Genomic DNA, 22,356 nt, shown 5'->3' with positions numbered 1-22,356 from the left:
CACGAGATCACTTTCCCCCAGACAAGAAAGCTCATACCATGGCCTTTGATCAGTTGTGGTGCACTGGTTGGAATGAGAAAAACCCAATCAGTTGAATGGATCCACTGGGGTGGTTCAATCCTGCGATGCAAGCACCTTAGGCGAGCACTCAACCAACTGAGCTAAATCCCGCCCCCAGTGTAATGAATACATGTAAAATAACACTGATGTATGTTCCCGACAATTTGTGGTTGGATGGTGTAAATGTCGTTGTAACGAGGTTTGACTGTATACACATACACACTGAGGTTATTACTAGTGTTTTTCGGTATCGTCAATATAATATATTAGGAATAAAATAATGTATTATACTCGCCAGAGGCTTGCATAATACCATTTTTATTCCTAATATATGATATTGTTGATACCGAAACACATGAGGGTAATAATCTCTTTATCATGTAATCTCAAGCTTAATACAAACTGTTTTTGTAAACAGTATATGCAGCTTTAATTCCTGTCAGCCATTACACGATATTCAAATGATGTAAGAATATGTGGTGCAGTTTATTTTTAAATGGAAATGACATAAAATGTGAATGATGTCATTTTGGATATCCTTACACAATAAAAAAAACTATTGCTTAAAAAAAATATATTTTCTGAACGCTGGACAGCTTGCAGTGTAAAGTTGCTATTGAAATGTTTGAAATGTTGTGTCGTGATCTCTATTAATTTACATCAAATTTGCAGTTATCAAATTCTCAAAGTATGTGATGTGAAAATATCACCTACCGTACTTTGATTGCACTGGAAAAGCTAGGTATTATATGATTTTAAAATATCAAGTCAATTTATAGTCTCTGCATTTCTTATCATCCTAATGTTTAAAGGAGCTCAAATTTCGTTTTCATTCTGTATGGACAAACATTTTGGGCTACTACAAATGCATTAAATGTACAGACACTGATCTTCCAAAATAAGAAGATGTATTGAACATGTAAATTTAGTGGTTAAAAAGGCTCTGTTATAATGGCAGCAATCTGAGGACAATCTCTTTAAGAAATGAGATAAGGCCCCGTGCTTATAAACCTTAAAGTCCAGACTTTAATGTCATGGCAACGCCATTCAAATAGCATTACGTTAAAGTCTGGACTTTAAGTTTTATAAGCACGGGTCCTGGACTATTTCAGACATTATCAACTGAGGGTGCTTCGTAAAGCATCAAGGCTTAAAAAAGCCTTATGAGCAAAAATAAGAAATAAATAACAAAACGATGCAACATAAAAACAAACAATTAATATAAACAATGAATAAATACTGATGACTAGAAATTCAAGTATAATGACTAGAAATTCATGTTAAATGAATAGAATTGCAAATACATGTATATATTGACTAGAAAATCTAAAACATGGTTGTTTATAATGACTAAAAGCTTTCTAAAATAATATTATGCTTCAGTTTAAAAATCAGTTCTGAAACAAACAGAACTGTTGAGATTGATTACAAATAGTTTTTGCTTACATATTTCTATGTAAACATTTATTTGTTTGACAACATCATTCTGCATCAGATGTTATGTTAAAAACAAAACAAAACTCAACATAAAATGTGTATAAAAAAAGCATACAAAACGGTTCCTATATGTGGTTAAGTACTCCATCATTTATGTACAGATGAACTTGTATTAAAAGGACCCAGTGTAAAAGAAGGATATTTTTGTGAGACACAACAAATATACCGTAGTCATGGTTATACTATAAACATGGAAACATTAGGTACATAAACACTGGTTTGTTAGGTATCTTTCTATTGCACCAACATGCACAGTATTTTAACCTGGTTTAAACATAACATCTACACAAAGCATTATAATAAAGCTAGTTACTTTTGTGAACCAAGTTAAAATCTGCAGTTTAAAAAGTTGCACTTTTTTCTAACAATATCATACAAAGATAGAAATTTTGAAAGAGACTATAGATATTATATGACATCATTACACTTACAGATCTATATGTGATTACAACAGCAAGGCAATGATTACATTCTTGTTATAGTCTGTTTCATATATTCTGTATTTATATAGGTTTCTTAAAAAAAACAAAAAACTAAAATCTTTAACAATGCAATTTAAAAAGATTTTTTTTTTTTTTTAAATGTCTCGTTTATATTTTTTTATATAAAGTAACAGGCCAACATAATGCTAATACAGGTTTCATTCCAAAGAATTTCAGGAATCATAAGTAATAAGCAAAAAATAATCAAGTATAATTTTGATTAAGACTTTAGTCAAGATACCTTAAAGTGTATACTACAAATTTGAACACTAGGGGCTGAATTTATGAAGCCTGTTTTTCTTAAACATGGATGTTTAAGCATTGTAAATGTATGCAGTGGCATGTGTCTAAGACATGAACAGGCTTTGTAAATTGTAGATGTTTATTTATCTTTAAGTATTAACTAGTTATTTAATATACAGAATTATATGTATACACAGGTATTATTCTACCTTTTTCTATAAACATGAATACTAATCAAAGTGGTAATCAAAATTATACCCAACCATTTGTTTTCGCTTATTACTTTTGATTCTTGAAAATCGCCCAAATGAAAACCTGAAAACTGCATTAACATTTCAACAATATATTACTACATCATACAAACCACAGGTGTAATAAATGTTAAAAAGTTAGCTTTTACAGATAAAAAATCATCAAGACAGTCAGCGATGGATCCAGAAAACTGATTTGGGGGGGTGGGGGGGGGGGGGGGGGCAATGACATGTGACCGAAGGCCACAAACATTCCAGAAGGGATTTGTTGCATTCTCAAACATAAAAAATAAATTAATTAATTAAAAACAGAACTGTTGTAACATTTAGGGGACCCCCCCCCCCCCCCACCTCCCTAGATCCACCACTGACTATACTACAAATGATATGGTTAGACTTTAACAGGTGTGTTCACATGTGCCTGGTCCCTGGTGTAACGACAGGTAAAGCTTGCAATCATTTCATATAGGTGTTTTTTTCTTCACATTTGCAAACATTTTGATGTGATTTATAACAAAGAATAACTTTTCATCTATAGAAGGCAACCTTTTGTTATTTATTTATTTATGTCTGTTGTTTGTATGTAGTCACAGGTTATCATAATGTTAATATGGTTTTCAGGATCCATTCTCTTGATTTTTATGAATCGTATGCCCCAAGCAAAAACATGGTTATGTATAATTTTAATCAGGACTTTAACTAAGAACACCAACAAGATACAACAAAATATAAAATCAAATTTCTAAATATACAGACTCCTCTCAACAGACTTGCATATTAACTTTCTTGTGCATTGATGAACATCTCAATCAGTTATCGTCATAATTAAAATACACATGTACTAACATCAAAACATAAATGCTATACATATTTCCCAAAATGATAAACATTTTGTTAACGACTCCAAAATAAACAAGTAAAAATATTGCACATGATATATGAGAACAATGGTCCACGTTGATGCCACCTAGTCCAAAATCAGTAGTACTACTACAGTGAAACTCCTCTAAACCAGACATCCTTGGGACTAAGAAAAACGTCCAGTTTTAAGGGCTATCTGGTTTAGAAAGGTTCTCTTCTGTACATATATTTAAAAGGGGGTCGCAAAAAACGTCCGGTTTTGAGGGAATTTCTGTTTACAGAGGGTCCGGTTTTGAGAGATTTCTTTGTACCACTACATGACCTAGATTTGCACCAGAGGTGCAGGTGTGGGGAGATGATGGTGGGTGCAGGTCAGGACTAAAATTTAAAACACCTGCATTATGCTGAAGTCTCAATGTACTTGATCACATCTCCTTTTCTTCTGTTTGTGAGAACATTTCTCTTGGGAAGTCACATTTTTATCAAGCATAACAAAATTCTGGACAATAAATCTACCATTACACCTTAATTGCTTTTAAAATGTATTTCCGTGCTTACCACTATATCCAATTAACGTCGCCATAACTGGCGTAACAAGGCCATGGTATGTAGCCTATTATCCTGTATGTGCAATAGGGTATATAAAAGATCCCTTGCTTCTAATTGAAAAAAGAATAGCCCAGAATGGCAGCAGCGGGTTTCCTCTCTTGTTATTTGTACGGTTCTTAACCCTACAATCAACACCATACATGGTAAATAAAAAGGTGTCATTAAATAAAACAGGACAGGGGTTAACGGTTAGTTGTTTGTGGTAAATGAGAGACAAGTCGGTGTGGTGGCATTAAACTCACTCTGGGTGGGAACCGGTACCAGGATTCGAACCCAGTACCTACAAGCCTTCTGGCTGAAGGCACAACCACTATGCCACTGAAGACAATTGTCTATACAATTAAGTGTTTCTATATATATATATATATATTTACTTTGCCATCTTTAAAACATTAAAAGTTTTAGAAATGTGCCGACAGGTTAGTTAAATTATTGGCCTAGATATATGCATATTAGTCTCGACATATTGGCCCCGACATTTGCATATTGGTCCAGACATATGCTTTACAGGTTATTCTGTCCTTTTTAAAGAATATAATGATGCTTAGGAATGAAACAATAACAAGCAAAACAACATTGTGGTCCTTTGTAGAACAAAAACACATCATCATCCATAATTCTGTCAAATGTTTAGTGCATCATACAGTTTTGTTGTTTCTCTTTCATTTTAATACGTTTCACACATACCAGGTAATTCAGTGTCAACAGATACCAGAGAGGGATACTGCAAAATTAATCTAACTTTGTGGTTTTGATTTGATCTGCAACAGATGCATAATTTTATGGTAAATATAAGCTTTGGTGTACGGCAGTTAGACAAATTTATAATCGCCATGGTCCCCTGAAGTAAAATTAGTGACATATACATAGTCCAGCTTTGTTAACACAATTTAAAAAAAAAGAAAGAAAAATATTAGTACGTCTGCTAGTTGATATACAAGCCAGGTTTTTATATTGGAGGGGGGTGTGGGGAGCAACCCACACTATGTATATACTATGTATATAATTTTATAAAATTTAATACATTAAAAAACAATTGATTGGGGGGCATGGACCCCCTGCCTGCCCCCTCGCTACGCCACTGGTTACACTTACCATGTAGGGAATGAATCATTCACTTCTATTATGCATAAATGATTTATAATGTTCTGTTATTTAATCATTCACTTCTATTATGCATAAATGATTTATAATGTTCTGGTATTTAATCATTCACTTCTATTATGCATAAATGATCTATGTTTTGTTCATACAACAAAACCCCCATTAATTTTGTTATATAAACATTTTACACTCATACTATCAAAGGATGGTTTCTAAATACTCTCTATTTTATGCTGCACTAATAATAATAATAATATTCAATGGTTGTTTGCAGTTGAGATGCTTGGTTTTCAGGCGTGCTGCAAGCTCAGTCTGTGTAGGTATTGTGAACTGCCACAAGTTAGCATGCACGGCTGACTCCGGCTTGTTTGTCATAGTTTGTAGTTTGTCGTAATGAAGTGTTTCTGCAATCTGATCAACCAGTTTCATCATGCCCAAACCTGCAAGAGAAACTCTTCCTGCATATTAATCTACTAAAACCAGAAAAGCAATACATGTCCCCTATCAGACCCTAACCAGCCCCAACGATTTCTTGTATCACCATGCTAAAGCTTAGCTTAGCTTAATCCTCTTCGTGTGCGGTCACACATAAGGCCAAGCCATGCTAAAGCTATGTACAAAATGTAGCCACAATATCTTCAGGCATTGCAAAACAAAAATCTGGAAAACTAATTTTCATATCTCCTAAGTTCAAGGGCCATAACTCAAGTGAAAAATGGGTAAATGGTCATACAAGTCAAACTTGATCTGTAACAGAACATGATAAAGCTATACGCAAAATTTCAAGGCATTGAGAAAAAAACATCTGAAAAACAATATGTGGGACGAAAGGACGGATGGATGGACGGACAGACAAAAGGACAGAGATGAAACCTATAGTCCCCTCCAGTTGGACCGATGGGGTCTAATAAACTACGATACATGTATGTCATCTGTGAAGTTACACAATCCAGGTGGGGCTACTATAAGACATACCTAGTTTAGAGACATAGACTTTTGAGACAAAATGGCATTCTGTTGTCTGCTAAACCAAGTGGTCTACACATCTTTATTCAACAAACTTAAATTGTAGGTGAATTTATTCTTGCTCAGTCCTTATGGTTTGACATAAGCAATTGTTCTCGCTCGCGTGTGCTAAAGCAAAACAATTTACGCAGGGGCGAAAAATTGGTTGCCTCATCACATGCCAATCGGTGTGTGTGTGTGTGTGTGTGTGTGTGTGTGTGTGTGTAAGGGGCGAGTACGCACCCCCATAGTCTGCCGAGGTCCGTCCATGGATGTGTAAAAAAAATAAAAATTCTAGATTAAAAATATTTTCGGTGGAGCATGCCCCCAGACCCCCTAGCAACTCCGGCCCTTTGGGCCGTCGATTACGCACCCCCCCCATACAAATTTCTGCATACGGGCCTGCCAATATTGCTAAAATATACTCACTCAAAATTACTAGCAATACATACACTGAAAGCAACTGCTTGCCTGTATAATTTTAGGAGAGCAATGTGTCCAGATTAATAAAAAAATTTTTTTAGTAATTTTGTGCATAGAAAATTAACTGATGACTGAGTGCAACCTACCCTTAGTGTGTAGTCCCAACTTCCTGTACAGAGAGCAGTGCCATCTGGTGACACTCCAAGGCAGGTAACTCTATTTTCGTGGCCATAGAGGATATTGAGTCTGGTCCCTTTCAAAACATCCCATATGTTGATGGTGTAATCATTGTACCCTCCAAACAACAGACGACCTGCAACATACGCATAATTAATCATACAAAGGAAAACAGAATGTCTTTTCTTTAATTAATATTAAACAAGCATTCTGAGAGTATTGCTAAAACAATACATGTCCCCTACCTGAATCAACAATTTGTCATATCTCCTAAATTCAAGGGCCATATCTCGGTAAAAAGTGGGTAAATCACCATGAAAGTTAAACTTGATCAGTAACAGTACATGATAAAGCTATATACAAAATTTCACCTCAATATCTTCAGGCATTGCAAAAGAAAAGTCTGGAAAACAAATTTTCAAGGGATATAACTGTCAAAAATGGGTAAATTGCCATGAGAGTTAAACATGATCTGTAACAGTACATAATAACGCTATGAAGAAAATTTTAGCTCATTATCTCAAGACCTTCTGAAAAAGAATTTGAAAAACTAATTTTCACAATGCCTAAGTTCAAGGGCCATAACTCCATTAAAACTGGGTAAATCGCAATGAAAGTCAAGCTTGATCTGTAACAGCACATGATAAAGCTATACACCAAATTTCAGCTCAACATCTCGAGGCATTCTAAAAATAAACATCCAGAAACCTAATTTGGGACAGATGGACAGACGGACAGATAAACAGACAGACAGAAGGATGGAAATGAAACCTATAGTCCTCTGCAGTTGGACCGGTCGGGGACTTACAAGCATTCTGAGAGTACTGCTAAAGCAATACATGTCCTCTACTGGGCCTAACAAATTTTCATATATATATGTTCTAAATTCAAGGGTCACAACTTTGTGAATAATGTTTAAATCGCTTGATCTTAACAGAACATGATAAAACTATACATATTATCTCAAGGCATTGTAAAAATAAAAAAAACATGCAGAAAACTATATGTGGGACAGATGGATGGACAGACAGACAGAAGGATTGAGATGAAACTTACAGTACAGAGTTCGACAAATCTGCTAGCCCGACGCCCGTGGCTAGTGGTTTTTAAGTTCGGGCTAGTGAGAAACGCAAAACCACTAGCCCCTGCGGGCTAGTGGTTTCCCCCCTCCTCTCGTCATCGCTCGATCGTGGGGTGTTTTTTTTTCTTTCTTTCTTTTTCTCTCGGCTGAAATTTCGTTTAATAAATTTGATTGTGACGTTTGTCATCAAATAATATCAACAACGCAATCAGTATATACTAATAATCCACTTGAGCTAGGTCTGCAAACTGCAGTAACATGCTATCTCTACATCGTCACAGTTACAGCATGCATTGTTTACCTTTCCCTTTCAAGTTTCTGGCACAGGAAATAAAGTCTAATGACATGCGTGTTTTGATTGGTTAGACACGTCACGTGGTAGTTAATCTCGCACATATGTTTTAGGCTAAGAACTTGGAAATCACCAATTGCGACGACAGGTTAATCTCAATCAAGTAAACCCCAGCCATGCTTTGTATTTCAGTGTTTGTTTTATTTACCTATTGTTTTCTAATTTAACACTTCGCTGACATGTGGTTATCGGCAATCAGGAAAACAATTTACTTTAATGGTAACCGCACATGCACTGACTCGGCTTGGCCTATTACGTGTAGCGGTTTGGATAATACGTCACAGCTGACGATACAAGATAATACCTTTTTTGTTCATCAATTAACAACGGATTAGATGTCGCCGTTATATTCATTTGATATCGGTCTGACACGGGATAATGCCCTGTATTTGGCATCACCGTTCCTGGCGACATAAATAGTAGGCCCTAAATATATAACCCAACTACCAAATACACTGAACCATCTATTACCGTGTGTCACACTGTCGTATCCTCATTTAAATTTAATTATTTTGATAGTGTGTTTACATACCAACCAAGAGTTTGCTCAATTATTTTTCCCCGGGGGGAGGGCAAAAACGAAAATGGGACAATGACGATGGATCACACTTGACAAAAGACAAAACGTATGACACGACAAAACTGAAAGTTACAACATGATTTAAGTGTTTGTTTTATTTTACTGTTATACTCGTAAATGTGTAATGTTACAAAAATTATATAAAAATCCAGTTATAATTGATCAGGAATTTGGGCTAGTGCTTTATCTTGGTGGGCTAGTGGTTTTCACAAACCCACTAGCCCTGTGGCTAGTGACTTTTCAAAATATTTGTCATACTCTGCAGTACCTTCCGGTTGGATAAGTAGGTGACTATTAATAAGCTATGAGGCATCACTGTTGTGGGCCAGAAATTATGAATAAGTGTTCTTTTTTGTTTTAATAGACCTGTTTTGTCTATTTGGAGAAACCTCTAAACAGTTATTACAGAACACTGATTAATTCCTTTTCTGAAAACACAGTTGTTGTTTAAAGCTACGTATGAAATAATGGGACGTAATTTATATAACCACATCTTCAGTACACACCACTGACAGAGAAGTGCACTGCATTACACCCAAAGATGATACTCTCCTTCTTGTAGCAATTAACTTCTCGATCAGCTCGCAGGTCAAACAGACGACACTGCAAAAAACACGATAAGAAACCAGATCAGTGGTCTGAATGTCAATTTTAATCAAACTGCATTTGAAAATGGCCCAGATTGTAACAAGAACTAAAGAAAATTGAACAAATGCTGCAACAGAGAAAAAAAGTTTTAAATGCTTAAATATTTAAAATATACTTGAGATCGCATCATTCATTGTGTACTCAAAAAGTTTGTACAAAACTTATAATAAAAGTTGATTCATACTCAGGGTTCAAAATTTGCTGAAATTCCTGCAAGACATTTGGTTCAGAAAGCTACAAATTTTGACAGACTGAATCAAAACCTGCTGGACCAAATATGATCATAAAGTATAAATGTAAAATAATTGCTGGTCCAACGTGATGGCTGGCAAAAATATCTCCCTGTCCGTAGTGATGTTGACTGGTAAAAACAAGTCGCGACGGCAGTATTTCGACCACTGATATTAGTGATAAATTGTAAACAAGGAACACACAATAGTTACTTACCGTTGCATCATCTGATCCCGTAGCGAATGCATCTCCACTAGGATAAAACCTGACACTATTGATGTCCGAGTCATGACCATCAAACACCTGCACACAGTCCCCAGTCCTCATGTCCCATACCATCGCAACCTTATCACAGCCCTGAAATCAAATACTAGTATTAAACATTGTGCATTCATTCCACAGTTCTTATGTCCACACCACTGCAACCTTATCAGAGCCCTGATATCAAATACTTGTATTAAGCATTGTGCATTCAGTCCCCAGTCCTCATGTCCCATACCATTGCAACCTTATCACAGCCCTGAAATCAAACACTTGTATTAAACATTGTGCATTCAGTCCACAGTTCTCATGTCCCATACCATCACAACCTTATGACACAGCCCTGAAATCAAATACTTATATTAAACATTGTGAATTCAGTCCCCAGTTCTCATGTCCCATACCATCGCAACCTTATCACAGCCCTGAAATCAAACACCTGTATTAAACATATATACGCAGTCCCAGTCCTCATGTCCCATACCATCGCAACCTTATCACAGCCCTGAAATCAAACACCTATATTAAACATACATATGCAGTCCCCAGTCCTCATGTCCCATACCATCACAACCTTATCACAGCCCTGAAATGAAACACTTATATTAAACATATATATGCAGTCCCCAGTCCTCATGTCCCATACCATCGCAACCTTATCACAGCCCTGAAATCAAACACCTGTATTAAACATATATATGCAGTCCCCAGTCCTCATGTCCCATACCATCGCAACCTTATTACAGCCCTGAAATCAAACACCTGTATTAAACATATATACACAGTCCCCAATCCTCATGTCTTATACCATCGCATCCTTATCACAGCCCTGAAATCAAACACCTGTATTAAACATATATACAGTCCCCAGTCCTCATGTCCTATACCATCGCATTCTTATCAAAGCCCTGAAATCAAACACATGTATTAAGCACATGCCTCTGTCATAACTTCTTTTGGAATCAGTCTTGTGCTAAGATATGGTGTTGAATAATACACTAATGAAGGATTCCCAATTTAAAAAATGTATACTGCTTTGGTGTATGCAGAACTAAGATGTTAACCTGGTGAGTAGATTAACGCAGATTATTGTGAATGTTCTTGCAAAAAAACAACCCTTCGTTTTGATGGTGAAGTACGTAGACATGTTTTATTAAAGTCTACCAACTACAAGCATATAAATGGTGTACTACTACCCAGACCTTGCTTTTTAAGGTGCGCCGGTGCGATCGCGCTCATATAGAGCACGTAATTTCAATCTGACGAGTGTGAAAAATGGCACATGTAAAATAGATGTGTATATTTATTTCCAATGTTTACAAAAATCAACAGTTTTCATAGCTGATAGGAAGGTCCTTTTATTAAAACAATAAAAGTTAAAAACATGACAGTGGCTTCCATGTAGTCGTTAAACTGGTATTTCTTTGTTGAACAAATCGGGAACTACTGGTCTAATAGACAATTTTGTGAACGTACCAGTCAAAATCCAATCGCAGCTACACTGCCTATTTTATTTATTTTGGAGAATGATTTTTCACTCACCTTAGCATATTGAGGTATGCGATTTTCCACTCACCTATAATTTTCAAAAACCAAGGACTGACTACCTGCTAAGATTCACAAAACATATCTTTAGAAAACATTTCAAGAGTTAGCTTTTATTGTCAACTATGAGGAAAACAATTAATGACACCTCAGCGCATGTTAAACAATCACTATTTGCGGTCCAAAACATACAATGTAGGTCAGGTCTGTTCCTACCCCAGATACAAAGGTGTTTCCGGTTTCAGTTGGGGAAAGATCGATACTCATGACATCACCAGCGTGGCCATGGAAACTCTGAATCAGCTGACTACTCTCAACATCCCACAATGCACAGGTGCTGTCACCACTTCCTGTCAATATCTGTTTTTTAAAAAAGGAACAATATGTGAATTAATAGAGATAATATAAAAAAGACACCAGGCATTGAAGCAATATTAAGCTTATATATTAATCTAATTTTTGTGAATTTATTAACGTGCAACAGTCACAAATTGTAAAAACGGTATAAATGAAATGATTTTATACTAAATTTGTGATAAATAAACACAAAATTACCAACAACTTATTTGGTTCAAAATAGACATAAATTAGTTTGTAACAACCTTTCCTAGATGTGCTTTATGTAATAACACCGCACTGTACATACATCTAAATATGTCAACTTCAGTATTTTATTGAAGGATAAGATTCAGTCTCTAAGTGACATCAGCCAAACAGAATCAAGAAAGAAAGAAAGACATGTTTTATTTAAGGACGCACTCCACACATTTTATTTACAGTTATATGGCATCAGACATATGGTTATGGACAACACGGAAAGAGGACTGTCGCCACTTCATTGGCTACTCTTTATGATTAACAGCAAGGGATCTTTTATATGCACCATCACACAGACAGGGTAGTACATACCACGGACGGCCTTTGATATAGCCCAATGGGTCCACCGACGGGGATCGATCCCACACTGACTGCGCATCGAGCGAATGCTGAACCACTGGGCTATGTCTCGCCCCCAAACAGAATCAAGTAAATTTTATAACAGCAGAAAGTTTCTAATTATATCTTAATACATAAGCACAGAAATACATTTTCATTGCTGATTCATGCTTCAAATTCCATTCTTTCATCTTCACTTATAAAAATCCTTGCATAAAGTACACACTTCGTACAAATCCACAAGTAAAGGAACAACAAGACAAGTAACTGGTATGAGTGGGGCGAGACGTAGCCAAGTGGTACCGTGCGTGGGATCGATCCCCGTCGCTGGGCCCATTGGGCCAAATCTCATTACAGCCAGTGCACCACGACTAGTATATCGAAGGCCGTGGTATGTACTACCCTGTCTGTGGGATGGTGCATATAAAAGATCCCTTGCTGCTAATAGAAAAGAGTAGCCCATGAAGTGGTGACAGCGGGTTTCCTCTCTCAATATTTGTGTGGTCCTTAACCATATGTCTGACGCCATATGACCGTAAATACAATGTGTTGAGTGCGTCATTAAATAAAACATTTCTTTCTTTCTGGTATGAGTGGCCACTTCATACAAACCTGATAGTCAGAACAGGTAAAGGAACAACATGACAAGTAGCTGGTATGAGTGGCTACGGCCTTCTTCTTTGTTGCCGGGTCTTCATCCAGACTCAGAGGATATATCGTACACTTGTTATCAAGGCCTCTAGAAATAAAAGTTACTTGTTTAGTTAACAAAACCATGCATTCATAAACATATGGTAAAATACCAATTAAACGCTTTTAAAAACAATTGATAAAATAAAAAAATTAATTTGGTTAATTTTAACATGCATTGGGATAAAAATTTATAAATTCTATATCATAAACACAGTTTTATTGATAAAAGACTTAGTTTATGAGAAATGACTATAATTTATAAACATGTATGCAAACTTCACATGGATGCCAAATGTGCAAAAGCAATTCATTTATTAAACTTAAAATTGTATCTCTCTATGAGTCAGTCCATTTTGTCAATATAGAAATGAACAAAATTGTTTATAAGGCTGAATGTCATAGATATCTAACGACTAATAAAAATTGAATTTTATATTCATACAGATTTGTGCAAAATGAAAAACTGCACGCCTCATCACACACTGATATCACTAATTTATCACAAACAAAAATACTGTGAACTTGACGTTGAGAGCAGTTTATTACTCACCATGGATTTTCAAACCATAAGCACTGGTTACGTGTAGGGTACTAATGTTATGTTGAAGACACTCACCCACACGCAACAACACTTCCCGAGGGTCCATAAGAGCAGGCCATCACCCACGTTGTTGGCATGGTAACAGCATGTTCCTGTTCAAAACAAACAGGTAAGTGTCTTAAATTAAAGTCATAAAAGATTAATTCTAAATAAATGTAACAAGCATAAATATAAGATTATTGGTTACATTCATATTAAATTTGGTAAACAGCAAGGCCGTAACTACAGGGAAAGAGAGGGAGTGGGCGTGATGCAGACAGCTAGATGCAAATTTAAATTAAATTTAAGGCCATACCTTATTTGTTGTGAATGCATCCCATACCAACATCTTTCCATCCTGAAAAACAATCAAACACAACATCAGTATATCATATTCAATTTAACTTGATTTCCGTTCTTATAAATGCAGTTAAGGTTCAAGCATGCTCTCTTGGGCACATACCACTATTATCTGGGATGTTTTACATCCAACAGCCGATAATATTTATAGCTTAAACAACATGCTCTAGTGATGTCATTCAAGTAAACAAACATTTATATTTGTCCAGGACAGTTGTTACAGACTACATGTACCTCAAGTAAACATATTTCTTGCTCCAGCCAGTGCACCATGACTGGTACACCAAAGGCCATGGTATGTGCTACCGGTATCCTGTTTATGGAATGATGCATATAAAAGATCCCTTGCTGCTAATAGAAAAAGAGTAGCCCATGAAATGGCGACAGCGGGTTTTCTCAATATCTGTGTGGTCCTTAACCATATGTCCGACACCATTATAACCGTAAATAAAATGTGTTGAGTGCGTCGTTAAATAAACCATTTCCTTCCTTCCTTCAAGTAAACATACTGTGGCTAACATTACATTATTATTTTATTCCATTTGTATTATACTATTGTCTCCTGTAAAGCCTATCTGGTCACTACAGCTTATGTATCATGTTCCTCATATACCATTGTGTAACGGCCTGAGTGTAATAAAGTTCTGTTCTGTATTACAAATAAAACATCAGTCATGATCAATCAAAGACTGCTTCAGATAGTCTGATGAAGTTTTACTGCAGCATTAAGTTGCCTGTGATCTTTTGTTATTAACCTTTCAAAAAAGAAATGTATGCATGCAATAATGATGAAAATAAGTTGTATTTGAAATTTTAAAAATGCCTTAAAGGGACATTCCCGAGTTTGCTCCATTGTAAGATGTTTCCAACAAATAAAATATTTCTACGATTAAATTTACATATTAAATATATTTTCTTGTTTAGAATATCAGTGTCTGTATATTCAATGTGTTTCTGGTCGTCTTAATATTTGTAAGAAGCCCAAACTGGATTTTGTCTTCAAATAATTTCGTATGTATGAAAAAATCTTTTTTAGGAAATAAAATGAAATTTAACCTTTTACAAATATTAGAACAATTAGAAACATGTTTAATATACAGACACTAATATTTTATGCAGAAAAATATATTTGATATGTAATTACAGTTGTGAAAAAGTCTCTGTTAGTCGAAAACATCTTAAAACTTGCAGAAAACTCAGGAATGTCCCTTTAACATCAATCGTCATAGAATTGCCTACATTCAGACACAATTTTATGAACATTAAAAATATTTCTGTTTTTAAAAGCCATACATGTACAACCTGAAATCAACCTGAAAATCAAATGTTACAATGTTATACAGGTCCATAGCCAGTTATGTAACTTGGGTGGGGAGGGAGGGGGGTAATTTTAAAGATGCATACTCAATTAATGCAAACACACACAATAGCTAAAGTCCAGCAAATTCTTAGGGGGCATCAGTTGTTTTTCAAGGGTATAATGCCTCTTATGTCGACCGTCACTCTGCTTGAATGTGTACATGTATATATTCTTATTTGCAGTTAAAATCATGTCACTGTGTCTGTAACTGGTACATTTTTACATAAAAAATAAAATCCATTTGAGTTACTCTTTCTGACTGTTAAAATAATAAATAAATATACATGTAAGGTTTTTTTTTTTATATTTCAGTAATGGCATATGATTGTATCTATTCCTTAATTTAATCCATTAAGCCTTTGTTTGTTTCTGCAATTCTGATTCATAGTTTTCCTTTAAGACTAGACTGGCATACATTCTGTTTCCTGATGTCATAAAATCTGCGGTACATCCGGACAGGAAACACACATACATGTACACGTCAGCTTGAGTGTCATCGAGCTGTATCCTTTTTGATGTGTAAATACGGCTAGAGTGCACTCCATGAAACAGACTGTCAATTTTCAACATCCTAACAGTTGCCATATACTGTGTTAAAAAAAATATATACTTGTATATTTTCAGGGCCAGCTCTGGCACTCGCTAAATTCACCAAATGCTAATTTAAAAAACAATTGGCAAATTTTATTTTAATTTTGCAAACAAATTACATGTAATAATTGATATTTTATTACAAAATAACTGGGTTTCTGCCATTTTTGATGTTTAATAAATAATTTGGCAAAATGTTCTGCTGACCCAGAGCTAGCCCTGATTTTCTTAAATTTAAAACCAGAAACCTTTAATTTGACATATTTTGTTTTTAGATTACTTATAACATTAAACTTACATGTTAGTGACTAGCACAAACACTACAAGAAGAAACGAGACAGGCGTATTGAAAACTGGATAACACTGTGTTTCAGATACCGGTAGGGATGTTAATTAGGCTTCTCCTGGCAGCCTCTGTACAAGTCGTAAACATACATTTATAACTTAATGCTATCATCACTTTTTTCAGTATCAGTGAACTCCAAAATAATCAAAGTAAAGGTCAGTGGCATCAGATTTAAGACAGTATGTGTATATTAGACACAGTACTTAATGATTCTTCGGTCATCAGAAATTTAATATTGACGACTTTTAGTACCAAGCCTTATTATCACATATACTTAAATTATAGGTCATACATTCATTCATACATACATACATACATACATACATACATACATACATACATACATACATACATACACTTATATTACAGGTCATACATACATACACACACTTACATTACAGGTCATACATACATACACTTACATTACAGGTCATACATGCATGCATCCATCCATCCATCCATCCATCCATCCATCCATCCATCCATCCATCCATCCATGCATGCATCCATCCATCCCTCCCTCCCTCCCTCCATCATACATTATAAATTGTAGAAGCATCACAAGGGGTACAAGAGCATACAGAGGGTATAAAAATCCATAAACTTTTCTTGATGCTTCTACAAAAAATATATCTTGTCGACATGTTTAATTAAAAAAATTTCTTCGAACACATGCAGGTGCATTAATAACAAACAAAAATTCAATGGCAACATCATGTATCCAGTTTAGTGTTATTGTAAGGAGATGTAAGGAGATGTAAAGTGACGTCATTGGAATACTGACGTCATTCAAATTCAAAATTAGCTGCATTATTACAATGTTTTGCCACATTATAATGCGCTTTTCTTCAATTTCAATTTCCGAGTGGTTGGCAAATCGTTTGACAGCCATGTTTTATTTATGTTTGCAACAGACAAATTTTTTCATGGTGCATTAATACAATAACAACAGTCAGATGTTACAGGTGGGGTATAAGAGATCTGACTCCGCCCATACGGGGTATAAGGGTTTTGTCCAAGGCTAAAGAACCAATGAAATTTGAGTATTTTACATGAAGACAAGATAAACAAAAATACATACATACATGTACATACATATATACATATATACATACATAGATACATACATCAGTCAACCTCGACATACATACAATATATAGATATTCATACATCAATACATACTAGCCAGTGCTAGGTTTGCCTACTGTTTCATGCACGTAAACAGGATCGACCGCGTAGATTGTAGGCCCCATGCATGTGGTTGAGTTAAACAGCATCCTTTTTTTATGGATGCCTGGATAGCCCAAAACACATTGTGGTTAGTCAGCAATTTGCAGGCGATTCGGTGTCATAGGTTCTAGTCCCAGCAATGGCATGGGACAATTTGTGAGGCCAGAAAGGATTTAATTATTCCTTGCACCAGTGCGTTAATATCTATGTATCATTGTATGTAACAGTCAACCTCGACATATATACAATATATAGATATTCATACATCAATACACGCGCGTGCGCACACACACACACACCAAGGAGTAAGATGTAGATTAGTGGTGAGTGTTCGCTGGATGTACAATCAATCTTGGATCAATCCGTCAGTACCGAGTGGGCCCATTAAACTATTTTATTTCTGCAACCAGTACTCCACAACTGGTGATACATGTGCATATTATAAAAGATCCCTTGCTGCTAATCGGAAAGAGAAGCCCATTTAGTGGCAGCAGCAGGTTTCCTCTCTCATTATCTGTGTGGTCCTTAATCATATGTCCGAGTATACGAACCCACACATTACTCTCACTTCCCATCACTTCCCCCGAGTCTAGTTCAAGAAGAGTAATGTTTAGCAAGTGAATTTATATATGGCATCAATAGCAAAATCAAGGCGAGCTAAAGATTACTCTCCTTAAATGATGTCAGGTGAGCAATCAAAAAATTTCAAAAGAAATTGATTAAAAAAAAATTTGATTTGCAAGGCGAGTAAATTTGCTGCCCTCTTAACACTCCAGATGAGTGTGGAAGGAAACAGGAGTGATCACTTGTCTTTCCTGGCAAAGACTGTATCAATATGGTGATATCTTAAATGGCTTCCGATGATCTAACTTCTAACTTAGAGCAATTAATCATTACCTGTAAATTTGTTCACAGTGAAGTGTGAACCCAGCTCTTACCACAGCTAACTGATACTTGTCCAATCGTCATATTTACATGTATTTACCTGCTTTAATTACTAACATAATTAGTATTCCATGTTACTTGATTAACTCAATGAAATATTTGACAGAGTTAAAAAAATCCACAAGTCCTCGGTTATCACTATATAAAGCTGTGAGAGGTAGTGACTTTTTTCAAACATTTCTCAAACACCGTATCTGAGCAATTAATTAGGCTCTCCATACCTGCGAGGAGCTAACAATGTGTCGTTTGTCAGAGGACCAGTCCATGCAGAGAACTTTTCCTTGGTGACCTTTCAACACGCGCCGTGGTTTGATGTTCAGTGGAGGCAGACTATCCAGTCTCTGTCCAAGAACACACACTGGAAACATATGAAATATTTGTTTAACACAACCTCAGCACATTTCAAATTATGACTATTAATATTATAGTTACATGTAGCGGATGAACATATACAGGTTGACTGTAGTTATTTCAGTGACACTTTGGGGGGATGGAAGGAGGAGGGGAGGTAGGGGGAGAGAGAGAGAGAGAGAGAGAGAGAGAGAGAGAGAGAGAGAGAGAGAGAGAGACTTTGAGAGAGAGAGAGAGAGAGAGAGAGAGAGAGAGAGGAGAGAGAGGAGGGGGGAGGAGGGAGGGAGGGAGAGGGAGAGAGAGAGGGAGAGAGAGAGAGAGAGAGAGAGAGAGAGAGAGAGAGAGAGAGGGAGGGAGGGAGAGAGGGAGGGAGAGAGAGAGGGGAGGGAGAGGGAGAGAGAGAGAGAGAGAGAGAGAGAGAGAGAGAGAGAGAGAGAGAGAGAGAGAGAGAGAGAGAGAGAGAGAGAGAGAGAGAGAGAGAGAGAGAGAGAGAGAGGAGAGAGAGAGAGAGAGAGAGAGAGGGAGGGGGGGGGGGAGGGAGGGAGAGGGAGAGAGAGAGAGAGAGAGAGAGAGAGAGAGAGAGAGAGAGAGAGAGAGAGAGAGAGAGAGAGAGAGAGAGAGAGAGAGAGAGAGAGAGAGAGAGAGAGAGAGAGAGAGAGGGAGGGAGGGAGAGACTGTCTATAGAAAAAGTTGTGTATCCTTGAGTAACCGTGAACCGGCCTATTAACCGGAAATGGTTCAGTGCTAGCTCTGGGTTAACACAAAGTTTCGCCAAATTATCTATTAAACTTCAAAAATGGCAGAAAACCAGTTATTTTCTAATACAATGTAGTAAAATCATTTCGCCAACTTAAAATAAAATTCGCCAGTTGTTTTCAAAATTCGCAATTGGCAAATTTGGCGGCTGCCAGAGCTAGCCCTGTGGTTTCTGCACACACCCATTGTAATGTACAATCGATTTGATGAAATAATGTTTTACCTTGTTCACTTTATCGTCAAAATCAACCCAACAAATGTTAATATCCATGCAATTTTCTTCAGCTACATGTACTCCCGTAAACCGGTCTACTGTTTTTCAATAGTGACATGTGTCAAGTGATGTCACCAAAAATCGTATGCAATGACTTTACAAAGCAGATGAGACTTTGACAATGACAGCGGTGTGAAACTGTTGTTTGTTTAGATTTGTTTAATATTACACGCCATTTAATATAGTACCAGTGCAAAATGGCGGTTGTGTCTAGGCCTACCATCGACGTCCCAAACTGTGTTCACCTAACGACAAAAACACAAATATGATATTTACGGAAATATTATTCTACATTTTTCAGCTACGATACATGAAACAAAATAGATTGCAATCAATTAACATAAAAAAATCAACAATGTGGATGTAAAACAAATCCATTCTAGTAAACAAAAGTGAAACACCCTCTGGTAAATAGGAAAGAGTGTGACGTTTCTATAACTGCGTTCAGGCGCATGCGTTTGCAAAAAGTATCGTAACACGCATGTGCAGTTCATCATTTTCCATTTTTAAGACCACTACATGAAAAAATATATGTTTCTTAACTATGCACAGTTGACGAACACTTAGTTAAATATTTTTTTAAATGAAAAAATTCTATTTGTCAAGCATTCTGGTCCGGTCCGCATTTTATCAACACACATCGCTCAAACTTGATGTCAATACTGACAGGCATTACGTTTATACAAGTGAATAATTTGTAAAATATAATTTTTTAATGAATTGATTCATAATTAACACAATTTATACACTCAAAATTATTTACAATTATTATGAATGGATTATGAATATTATTCAGTACAATAGAGGCACAAAAATGTAGCATACCTTTGCAGATCAAATGTAACAATTGAAAACAACAGGGGTCTTAAAAATCGTAAAAATTAAATGCTTTGGCTTTGTTGATCTGGCACATGTGAGGTCATGTGACACGCACCGAATGTTAATTCATCTTTCTCCATTTTAAGTCAATTTCTATGAGTCATGTGGACCCCATATCGGTAATTTTAAGGAATAAAGATTATAAACAAAAACGACTTGGTAAAATTAATGGTTTTAGGGGTTTGTAAAGTTTTTTATTTAGATACTTACTTTTGTGAAATTTATTGTTTATGAAAATGTTCCTGAACTGTGAAGAAAAACCTCATAAATGAACGACATGCCGATGACAACAAATCGGATGTTGACTGCGCGAACCGTGCACAAGAAAACAAAGTGAACGGAATTTGAAGCATAACGCATTTAGGGACGTTGATGATACTTGTCTTTTCCTCATTTGTGGACTTTGTTTTTGGGACCGGCCTCGGTGGCGTCGTGGCAGGCCATCGGTCTACAGGCTGGTAGGTACTGGGTTCGGATCCCAGTCGAGGCATGGGATTTTTAATCCAGATACCGACTCCAAACCCTGAGTGAGTGCTCCGCAAGGCTCAATGGGTAGGTGTAAACCACTTGCACCGACCAGTGATCCATAACTGGTTCAACAAAGGCCATGGTTTGTGCTATCCTGCCTGAGGGAAGCGCAAATAAAAGATCCCTTGCTGCCTGTCGAAAAAAGAGTAGCCTATGTGGCGACAGCGGGTTTCCTCTTTAAAAGTGTCAAAATGACCATATGTTTGACGTCCAATAGCCGATGATAAGATAAAAAATCAATGTGCTCTAGTGGCGTCGTTAAATAAAACAAACTTTTTTTTTTTTTTTTTTTTGGGAAGGTTTTCCTAATTCAACAATAGTATTCTATGCCAGTGTTCAATCTTCTGCAGATTCCTTAAAAAAGAAGTCAAACGTAAATAGACAGGTTTATGGGGTAGCCAGCTTCACGGTTTTTCACGATACAGTTATGAATTGATCGTAATATCACACGAGAGTGAAATATTTGGGCACATGCCAGTGAGTCGAGTGACACTGACAGTTCTGGAGAAGGAGATGTTTTGGTAAAATCACTATTAATTTTGTTTTATTATTAAAAGAAAACAAAAAGACAAAGGACGCTATAGAATGCACTTACTGTCTACATCGTTTAGTTTGTCCTTTTCTTCTTCCAACTTAGATTTTAGGTCCTCCGCTTCTCGGTTAAGAGCTTCTAAAGAATCCGGATTTTCTGCTCGAAGAGCTTCAGTGGCCATCTTGATTTATGAAGATGAACAGTTTTTAGAGTTACCCCCCTTACACCATAGATGAGAATGCCATGTGGATTCTCAAATTAGTAATTGTCATAATTTAATTTTGTTCCGTAGTAACATGGATGAACCACTTTCGGTGAGCATAAACATTCGGTTCTGGAGCATATCAATATTTATAAACAGACAGTAAAAGCCACAGTTGTTATCCAAATAGCTACGTTTTTATTAGTATTTCTACGCTTCAAAAGAGCACTAAACTAAGCTTAGCCGTTTAATAACGACTCTAGCTTTTTATAAGTTAATAGCCAATTTGGCTAAAAGTTCAATTTTGTTTTAGCCAAATTTGAAATGTATTAGCCTGAATGATCGCAACTAATACTGAATACTTTTATTTAAAGTGGGTTTAT

General features: G+C 36.2%; 1 protein-coding gene across 1 annotated transcript; it reads right to left on the bottom strand.

Moving 5' to 3' along the window:
- Nucleotides 1-354: 354 nt before the first annotated feature.
- Nucleotides 355-21,952, bottom strand: LOC121385194 (guanine nucleotide-binding protein subunit beta-5-like). The gene is made up of 10 exons (XM_041515765.1): nucleotides 21,835-21,952; nucleotides 18,673-18,809; nucleotides 13,936-13,977; nucleotides 13,656-13,732; nucleotides 12,959-13,085; nucleotides 11,627-11,770; nucleotides 9,821-9,961; nucleotides 9,232-9,328; nucleotides 6,682-6,848; nucleotides 355-5,547 (listed from the first exon to the last, which is right to left on the bottom strand). Exons 1-10 carry the CDS (start codon nucleotides 21,950-21,952, stop codon nucleotides 5,536-5,538), a joined length of 1,062 nt encoding a protein of 353 aa, XP_041371699.1. The 3' UTR covers nucleotides 355-5,535.
- Nucleotides 21,953-22,356: the final 404 nt, after the last annotated feature.

This window comes from Gigantopelta aegis, chromosome 2, assembly GCF_016097555.1.
Source record: "Gigantopelta aegis isolate Gae_Host chromosome 2, Gae_host_genome, whole genome shotgun sequence".
Classification (NCBI taxonomy): Eukaryota; Metazoa; Mollusca; class Gastropoda; order Neomphalida; family Peltospiridae; genus Gigantopelta; species Gigantopelta aegis.
Note: the sequence above shows the minus strand (reverse complement) of the source record. Positions and strands in the feature narration are given on the sequence as shown.

Excerpts from the sequence above, each read along its gene's own strand:
- LOC121385194 (XM_041515765.1), bottom strand. The coding sequence starts at position 21,952 with ATGGCCACTGAAGCTCTTCGAGCAGAAAATCCGGATTCTTTAGAAGCT. Across the intron at positions 11,771-12,958 it reads TTACCTGTTCTGACTATCAG|ATATTGACAGGAAGTGGTGA; the intron begins GTTTGTATGAAG and ends TTTAAAAAACAG. Across the intron at positions 9,962-11,626 it reads GAAACACCTTTGTATCTGGG|GGCTGTGATAAGGTTGCGAT; the intron begins GTAGGAACAGAC and ends ATTTGATTTCAG.